This window comes from Thamnophis elegans, chromosome 2 (genome assembly GCF_009769535.1).
Source record: "Thamnophis elegans isolate rThaEle1 chromosome 2, rThaEle1.pri, whole genome shotgun sequence".
NCBI classification, from domain to species: domain Eukaryota; kingdom Metazoa; phylum Chordata; class Lepidosauria; order Squamata; family Colubridae; genus Thamnophis; species Thamnophis elegans.
Window position 1 is genome coordinate 34,078,104 of NC_045542.1, and position 10,005 is coordinate 34,088,108.

Below are 10,005 nucleotides of genomic sequence, written 5' to 3' on the forward strand. Positions count from 1 at the left end.
TTTTGCCTTTGCTACTGGTTCGGTAGCAATGTGAGCATGCGCGCACACTTGCTTCGCTCACACACGCTGCCTCTGTGCATGTGCAGGATCTTCTGCGTATGCGCAGAGCGTGAAAATGATGTCTGGATGGGTGGGCGGAGCCTGCAAAGATAAGCGAACAACGAGGGGGGAAATCCATGCGATTTAGATTAACTAGAAAGCAAGAAACAACTGATCGTCAGAAAAAAACAGTTTGTCTGAACCGGTAGCATTTTTTTTTTTTTTTACTATCCGGTTCAGACAGACCGTTGGCATCTTTACTACCAATTTGGGCAAACCAGTCCAAATCGGTAGCATTTCACCCCTGCCTCAGCTCTGGAAGGAGGTTTTATGTCAGCTGGACTTATGTTGCAGAATTAATGCTGCAGAGAAAAATTGGAAGAAGGACTGCTAACTATTTTGCCTTGAACATCTGGAGGAAATCAATGCAAGGCTATAAATCTGAATAATATCATTTATTTCATAAGGTGGAGCAAAGTTTTTAGGAAATAAGGATATCAGCTTTTCTCTAGAAATACTAACATACCAGTCATCACCTTTCTCTTAATATGGGAAATGCAGCTTCCCCTCAAAAAGAGGGAGTTATTATTACAAATATGCAGTATAGAAAATCCAAACATTCTGAGGCACAGGTCTCCAGCCTGGGCAACTTTATAGCTTGTGGACTTCAACTCCCAGAATTCCTCAGCCAGCAAGTTGAAGTCCACAAGTCATAAGTTTGCCACACTTGTAGACTCCGGTTCCAAGGGACAATTTTGAATAGTGTTCCAGTCTAAGTCATTACTCCAATCTCCTGTAACACTCCCAGCCAGATTCAACTCCCAGAATTTCCCAAATGACATTGCTGAAAATGCTTGGAGTTGAAATCTACATATCTGGTCAGTGCCAAATTCGGAGGGCTGTCTAGATAGTTCTAGTTCTCTGTACATGTGACAATCTTTTTCATTTCTAGGTTAAGAATCTTTTCATCAAATGACAGCTGGAGAACACTACAGCAATTATATTAAACTCACACAAAATTAATAGAAATTCCATGTATAGACATACTGTCCATGCTCCTCTTATATATATATATATATATTTAAATTGTGTTAACTTGTCTCATTTGCTAGATTTCCAATTACAATCAGGGATGGGGGAAACAAATTCCCCAAATTAAAAGCCAATTTGATTCTAAATCAGGCTGAAGTTAATTACTATACTATTTCAAATTCTATTTACAACTATGAAGTTGTTAGCATTTTTAGGTGGTTCTGAGATTCAGGTTATAAACCCCAAGGTCCTTTGTTTTTCACTTTTTAATGCTGGCATCAACATTCAGTAGTGGATCATAGTTTCCTCCAACTTAAAAACTGAAAACATGAAAAATTAATTTTTGCAGGTTAAAATGAAAAGAAAAAAAATTAACTGCAGAAAGAAATGGAAATACCAGACCCTGGTCATGAGGCAGATGTGCCTTTTTTGAGTGCATCTGTATGTCTGTCTTTCTCTGTCTGTCTGTCTGTCTCTCTCTCTCTCTCTCTCTTCTCACACACACACACACACACACACCTCTACCTTTTCTGTATCAATAACACTGTGTATGACCTTCAGACAGCATAAGGTTACCTACCTCTTCTTACTCTTTTGTTATCACTTGGCAGGGCAATCAACAGGTGTATTTATGAATATGGCTGAAGACTTTATGAAAAATGCAATTGATATTGTGGACAGCTTGCTGGAGGCCAACGTGAATGTCACTGTATACAACGGGCAGCTGGATCTCATCGTTCCTACAATAGGTAAGGGTGTTTTTCCCATGGGAGTGAGCTTGGTGGAGACAGCAAAGCAGGTCATTAATGTTAGGTGCAACTGTATACAGGTACTCCTTGACTTATGACCATCATGGAGCCTGTCCATCATGATTGTAACTTGTGACAGTTCCAAAAAAGTTATGCGACTGACCTGATTTTACAGTTTTTTGCGGCCTTCATTAATTGGATCTGCACCTCAGTAAACCAATGTTTCACAATGGGTGTGTTTTTGTCAAAAACTGGAAGTAAAACTGGAAGCAGAATATCAAAAATGCAAAAGCAAAAACATCAAGCAAGATAGGGAAGTGAAGAAATCAGAAGCAAAAAAGTTAGAATTTAGTGTGTGGATGGTGGAAGGATGGTCAATGGCATAGCTGTAGAAGGAAATGGGGGCTACAGAATCTAGAAATAGTAGATAGAAGTGAGCAGGGTTAGAAGAGAGTATTGAAGAGAGAAATACATTGAAGAGAGTATTGGAGATACGTTAACCTTTTATATAGGAGGGATGTTTTGATAGGAAATAGGATCAAGACATTGTCTTTTAAATAAGTAAGAAGTAGCTAGTACAAGCTTGTTTGTAGAATTTATATTGTCCCTTCCATCTTAAAATGGGATTCCTTCACGTGAGTAGCTGTTTGGATTGCTTTTTGCTTTTAATGATGAGATCACCCTTAACAGAATTTGAAATGCTGGATTTATTTCCTAAGCCCTCTCCATTTCTACTTTGCTCCATTTTGAGATTTCATCAGTCTTTGCAAGCATAGATTAAACTCTAATAGATTCTTCTTCTTTTCAATTGCAGTTTATTAACCTAGGTAAAATGATTAACATTAATGTAGGCAAGGGGTGTTCTGATATTTTCTTTAATGAGATACATAAACCAGACCACTGAAGTATGGTCAACAAATCCAGGTGAACAAATCTAGGCTGAATAATAGGTATGAATGCAGCCTGTGTTATCTGCCCACTCCGCTGAGTTTAGTCTCAATTCTTTTGGTGGATGGCTGTGTTGGTCCTTTTGAGCAAAAATGACTGGAGCTTTCAGGTCTGTTTGATCAAAGGCATTCACTTCAATGCCGGGTAAACATAAGTTATGGAGTAATTCAATTTCCTAGCACTGGGCAAAGGGATGGTATGCTTATATTTAGATTACAGTTAGATAATCTTCCTGACTAAAGTAAATCCTTCAGTGAATATAAATAAACATAGTTATTTATGTATAAAATGTATTCATTGCCTACTCCCAAGGAATCCTAGGCTGTGTACCGATGATTTCACACAATTTCCCACATTTATACTGTTCTTTTCTAGTCAGTGACAATATTGATTCCCAGACATTGGGATAAGATTGCTATCTCAAGGTCTGGAAAGCAAATTGTAATCAGTGGTAAATTAGCATCAGCCAGTTAAACCATGATGATTTCAAAGATGAGTTCCTGAATAATGGTGGCAATGATTGAGATAGCCAACATGACAGCAGGTGCCTAGCTATATATGTTACACACACACACACACACACACACGCACACACACACACACAGAGCTAAGATTGCTGCATGTTTTAAGTACTTTATTAATTCCACAGTGGGCCATTATGGACAATTGCAACCAAGATTTTTAATAACTCTCTAAGGTGATTCATCTTACATTGAAAGAGTTTTTCTCTTTTATTTATTTGTTTTAACAATCTGCATGCTGCTCTTTCCAGGACTTTTTGTTGCTTTATTTATTTTGTTGGCTAGCAATAGCAATAAGCACTTAGACTTATTTACTGCCCCATAGTGCTTTATAGTATTCTCTGAGTAGTTTACAATGTCAGCATTATTGCTCTCCAAAATCTGGGTCCTCTTTTGCCAACCTCGGAAGGACAGAAGGCTAAATCAACCTCAAGCCGGTCAGGATCGAACTTCTGACAATGAGCAGAGTCAATCTGCGATGCTGCCTTCTAATCACTGTGCCATCATGGCTCTCCACCACGCTAGGTGGTGGATCATCTGTTCAAACTGCAGCAGTTTGTTACAGGATTTTTTATGATAAGAGTTACTGATTACTCTTCTATTTTTAGGGCAAGAAGCTTGGCTCCGGAAGCTAAAATGGCCCAAGCTGAAAGAATTTAATGCACTGAAGTGGCAGCCTTTGTACACCTGCCCAAAATGCACAGAGACGGCTGCTTTTTATAAATCCTATTGTAACCTGAGCTTCTTCTGGATCCTCAAGGCTGGCCATATGGTAAGTCCTTTCCATGCCTTTAGAGCAAGAACAGGACAGCTTCTGTTTTGTATGTTGTAAGAAGGAAAAACATTTTATAGACACAGCTTTGCATAGTAGAAAGACAAAAGAATAGAGCAAGTATGATGATACTTGCATCCCTGCCATGAAAGTGAGAGACTGCCAATAAAATAAAAAAATTGCAAAAAAGAGGAGAGAGGCTGCCATAAGAAAGGCTTTTTCATTTGATCATAATAACATATCGAGATTCTTTTTTCAAATATTTTTTATTAATAATTTAACAATGCTAAAAAGTGAAAGTGTTTTTCCCATAATCCTATCTTAATTCTAAAGATCATTGTCATTTCTAACAAGTTTTGGCATAAAGTTCATAAAGGTTTTCCAGAATTTTATAGAAATATTTCTTATTTTAACCACAACCAAAGAAGTTTAATGTTCCATTCTTTTGTTTCCAACAATCTTGATCTTCAATTCATCATTGCTATCATAGGGTTTAATCTCTAATTAAATTTTCTTTTTCCCAATCTCAAAATTCTTCCAGGTCACTTTTCATCTCCTAGCTTATCATTTGTGTTTTCACTTTGTCATTTCTGTCTTATAATTAACAATTTCTTTACATTGTAATGTTTATACATCTGGAATTTGTTTTGCCTCTTCTTCCTGACAGTTTATAATTTCCTTCATGTTAGTCTCTTCCATGTCTTTCTTCCTTAGAGCCTTCTTCAAAAATGCATTTGCAGATGCAGAAATTATTTAGTTTTATGTTTCTCTCTCAATTCTTCAAAAAAATCATTTGAAATTTCTCAAGCATCATAACTTTGTCATTTTATAAAATTCACCCCTCTTCTTTCAGTTCAAGAATTGAAGATAGGTTCCAGCTTCCTTGTTTTAATATTCCTTCCTTGAACATTAATCTTCTTTAGGGTCCCATTTCTATAATCACAGAATTCTTTATTTTCAAATTTCAACCAATCATCTTGGTTGGTTCCTGATAGATTAAACATGTTTCTGCAAAGAAAAGTTTTTATTTATTTATTTCAAAAATCTTAGCAAAAGGCCTAATATTCCAAATTTGCCTGTTCCCTTAATTCATTTATATGTTTCCTCAATTACATTTATTTCATCTTCTTTGAATTGTTTGAGCCAACAGCTAGTTTTTCCTCTCCTTTGGGACAAAGTTTTGTTCACCAGACTATAGTGACTTAAAGTCACTATAAATCCAAAAGTCTAGTAAGTGAGGTTGGATGAACCCTATGTGCTTAAAGACTCCACTGTGATTGATTACTTGATGGCTTTCCTTATCTCCCAGGGTTCTGACCTGTCAGTCAACCCCTGCCCAGCAGTCTCTTCATGAGGCTGTCTGGAGCACAAGTGGGTAATCTCTCATCCTCTTCTTATCTGGAGAGGCTCTGTTGACTAAGCTTACTGCCACCTTGTCGGTCTTGGCCGTATTCTCGTCTCTGTTCCATCAGAGACAATCTAGTTTGCCATTCCCTCGTCCAGAAGTTCCCTCACCCAGAGTTCCCCAACCCTTTCAGCTTTGTGGACTGGCAGGGGAAGGAGAGGAGAGATGGTTCTGCGCATGCGTTCACACACTGCTCATTTGAGTGGGGATGCTCACGGGAACTCGCCCATCACTTCTGCGCCCCAGTTCCAAAAGGCTCAAGGCCCAGTAGGCCTGGGGGTTGGGGACTCCTGTCCTAAAGGACTATGGTTAACCATCTGTATTTGAGATAATGAAATCTAAAAATATATTGTAGTTTTACCACAATGAGCAAGACTTTTATTTCCTTATTTTATTTTATTTTTCTTTGGCCTTGTTGACCAATGAACAGTAGATGAATAACATTACAAAACTTAAGGAGGAATTTTCTCTACTTTGTGGTCCCTGCACCCTTTTCTTTTATGGCTGCTCCTGTTCTTTCTGCAAAATCTACTGCAGTTGGCTAACCGTTGGTGCTTTTTTGTTCTCAGGTCCCAGCTGACCAGGGTGACATGGCGCTGAAGATGCTTAGGATGGTCACCCAACAAAAGCAATGACTAAATTAGAGCCAGCTGGCTTGGCTCCTCTACAGAACAAAAAACAGGTTGTTTGGAATCTTTTTGTGGCACCCTGAAAGAAGAAGGAACAATGACACCACTGTGTTTTGATTTTCTCAGATACTATGCCAGGCATTTTAAGGAGACGGATAGATGGAAATAATTTGCTTTCTCCTGTGGTGACTTCTTTTGTAAAATGTGAAGATCTCTTGATCCACTTCTGGTTAGTATAATCCTTAAATGCTGGAAAAGGAAGGTATGAATAAATCAGGGCATTTTGTAGGCTGTGTGTGGCCTCCATGTTGCAGCCTCAGAAGATCCTCCTTTTGTCCTGCAGTATCTGGCAAAATTGGTGAGATTTCAGCGATACTCTTTTGAGGTAGGTTTTGCCAAAAGAAAGTAGAGATGGACCAATCAGTCCCCCAGAGGTTAAATGCATCCATTTCCAACTTCTAAACGCTCCCAAAATGCCTCCCATCCAGACTCAGGCCCATCCAGTTGGATACATCATTGTCCTAGCCTCCAAATAGTCTGGAGTAGCTCCCAGGACAAAAGAGGTTTCCCACTCTTGAAGCAATATTTTCTCAAGGGCAATGTTTCCTTTTGACTGATTTTCATTCTCTTTTTTATGTATACATGCATACCTTCCACTTGGAGCCTATTTGTAGATATTTCCTTATCCAGACCCATGAATTTTGAATTGAAGCCAGAGAATCTTTCAGCTGGAGCACTCTTCTGCCTCCTCAGGCAATAGATCTTGTGGAGGTTGCCCCACAGCTGATGCCCAAAGCCATCACCCTTCTTTCTGTCAGCCTTTGCAGCTTGATTGAAAACAAAGGGTTGGATTCTTATTTAAATGAGATTTGCTGCCTAGAAAGAGATATTCAGGATTGACAGGCCTAAGTCCGACTGCATACAGAGCTAAGACCTCACTTCTAAAGTAGAAACTGTTGTTTTCCTTGGCTTCCAACAGGAGGAAATATAGGAATAAAAGCAGCAACCTGGAGCAAAGGTTCAGCATGTCCAAATCTTGATCTTTAGGCTAATGGACTTGTCTAAGCCAGGGGTGAGTAAGTATGGCCCCTTTACGACCTGTGGACTTCAACTCCCAGGATTCATGACTGGCTCAGGAATTCTGGGAGTTGAAGTCCATGGGATGTAAAGGAACCATAATTGCCCATCTCAGTCTAAGCAAAGGTCAAATTATTGAATTGTTTGTCACAGTCCATTGGTTGCCCTCTAACACGACTGGATGACATCACCAGGTTTTGCTGCTTTAACAGAGTAAGGAAAATAGAGGTGATTCACACCCTGGTCAGTGTCTCTTCGCATTTGTACCATTGGGCAGAAGACATTGAAGCATAGCCAGCCGAACAAATAGGTTTAAAAATAGTTTCTATCCATGGACTGTCAGACTCTTAAACACAATCACAATCACGCCACACACACACGGAAACGTATGCCTAGTTTTCCTTTTTCTTTCTTTTTTCTTTTCCCCTAATTACTTGCATAGGGATTATTCTTTATACTATTCATGTTGTTTGTATTTGTTGTCATGGATTGCACCAGTGAGGCTAAAACCAATTTCATTGTATTCATGATGTACAATGACAATCAACGCTACACTACTATTAATCCATCTGGTGTGGTTCAGATGGGTTGGCATGGTAGCTGAAGGATTCTGAAACTGCTCGGTTTAGCACAATTGGATGATAAATTGAGAAATATAGGTCTAACATAATTTTCTCTGTTCTTTTCTGACAAGAATACTTTCTGTGATTTAGGGGGACATAATTACCTAAGCTTTTAAGTGACTTGCCAGTTTTGGATCCAACACAGTTGTTTTGTTTTGTATTTCTATCTTTTGACTCATGGTTTAAGTTCTCTGTTCAGGGGAGTAATCAACTGAAGGGGCTTTATGGAGCATTTGCTTCCTTTGCATTGTTTACACATTGAATGATAAAATGAAGTAAAATGCTGAGTCAGGAAGTGCCAAAGCCTACTTGTGGATAATAATTATAAAATTCCATGAGGTAGATGGGTGGACTTGTCGTCTGCTAATGCTGAGGAAAAGCAAATACACAAACTTAGTTCAGAATTATCCTCCTCTGGCTGTCCCGCTTGCTTGTTCTGTGTGGGATGACACTACGGAGGCTTCTCACACATTGATACAGAAGTATGTCTCTTGAATCGTGAAGTTTGTAGGGAAAGCATTGTGTCTTCCTTAAAGTTGCCAACTGTTGGAAATGAAACTGACATTCTTTATACACAGTTCAATGCCTGTCTAACAGAGAAAGAAATGTATTCCGTGGTGGTGAAATTGCCTTTGTCTTACATGTATTATGTATTTGTGTATGAAATCTGAAAGCCAAAGACGTGGCCTTAATAAAGATTGATTTCCCTCATACCTCATCAGCAGCTCTGCAAATGTATCTGGGTGATGGAGCAGATATGTGTGTGTGTGTATCTGTCTGTCTGTCTGTCTGTCTGTCTGTCTGTCTGTCTGTCTGTCTATCTATCTATCTATCTATCTATCTATCTATCTATCTATCTATCTATCTATCTATCTATCTATCTATGACTGTGTTGTGTTCTCTTCCCCCCCACCCCACCTCCCTCAATTGAGGGCTATGGTAGAAATTTAAGCTCTCTTCTTTTAATCTTGCCTGGACTTGCATGTTTTTCTATGATCACTCCTAATGTGCAATGAACTATTAGGCCACTTGGTGGGGGAAGAGATCTTTAAATAGGGCCGTGCCTAGAATACCACTGATCTGCCTAGCTCATGATTGTCCTTTTGGCTTATGTACATGATTTATTGAATAAAATACAATTGGCTAGAGTTTGCACAACATATTAAGCTGGGGTGGCCAACCTTGGTAACTTTAAGACCTGTGGACTTCAACTCCCAGAATTCCCCAGCCAGCCATGTTGCCTGAGGAATTCTGGGAATTAATATCGTTGCCAAGCTTGGACACCTCCATGGTAAGCCATGAACTATGGGCTCGCTCAATAAACCCCTGCTGTATAAGCTTGGTGTGTTGCATGAACTGGTGGACCTTCTGAGTTTCAGGCTGAAATTTCACCATCCTGACTTGGTAATGCAACATCTTGACACCTGAGATCATGCAGAGTAGGGGCTATACCAGTAAGATGCAGCCTGAACTGGATTAAGAAAGTTGTGGGCTGCTTCATGAAGAATTACACCCCCCCCCCGAAAAGGCAGGAATGCGTGAGGACACTCCGCAACCTCACTGCAGAAAAAACAATTACTGCCAACCTGCCTTCCATTGAGAACCTGTACACTGCACGAGTCAAAAAGAGGGCTGTGAAAATATTTACAGATCCCTCGCATCCTGGACATAAATTGTTTCAACTCCTACCCTCAAAACGATGCTATAGACCACTGCACACCAAAACAACTAGACACAAGAACAGTTTTTTCCCCATATGCCATCACTCTGCTAAACAAATAATTACCTCAACACTGTCAACCTATTCACTAGGCTGCATTACTATTACTATTAATCTTCTCAGCTTTCCTATCGCCCATCTCCTCCCATTTATGACAGCAGGACTGTAACTTTGTTGCTTGTATCCTTATGATTTATATTGATATTATTTCCCGATTGCTTATTTGTACCCTATGAGTATCATTAAGTGTTGTACCTTATGATTCTTGCTGAAAGTATCTTGTTCTTTTATATACACTGAGCATATGCACCAAGGACAAATTTTTATTGTGTCCAATCAGAATTCTATTCTATTCTCTTCTATTCTACAAGATGGTGGTTGTGAGGCAAATAGGAGAAGGAAGACATAGTAAGTACTGTTGCCACCTTGAGTTATTTATAAAAATGAATGAAGGTGGGATATAAATAAAAATAAATGCAGTCATTCAGTG

General features: G+C 39.1%; 1 protein-coding gene across 1 annotated transcript in view; it reads left to right on the plus strand.

The window, feature by feature from the left end:
* The window catches only part of SCPEP1 (serine carboxypeptidase 1), a 29,233-nt gene extending 21,785 nt beyond the window's left edge, over positions 1-7,448 (plus strand). The window contains exons 11-13 of the mRNA XM_032209174.1: positions 1,683-1,820; positions 3,898-4,061; positions 6,036-7,448. Coding sequence (XP_032065065.1) covers positions 1,683-1,820; positions 3,898-4,061; positions 6,036-6,101 — 368 coding nt within the window. The 3' untranslated portion in view covers positions 6,102-7,448. The remainder of the gene's footprint in view (positions 1-1,682; positions 1,821-3,897; positions 4,062-6,035) is intronic.
* The last annotated feature ends 2,557 nt before the right edge of the window (positions 7,449-10,005 follow it).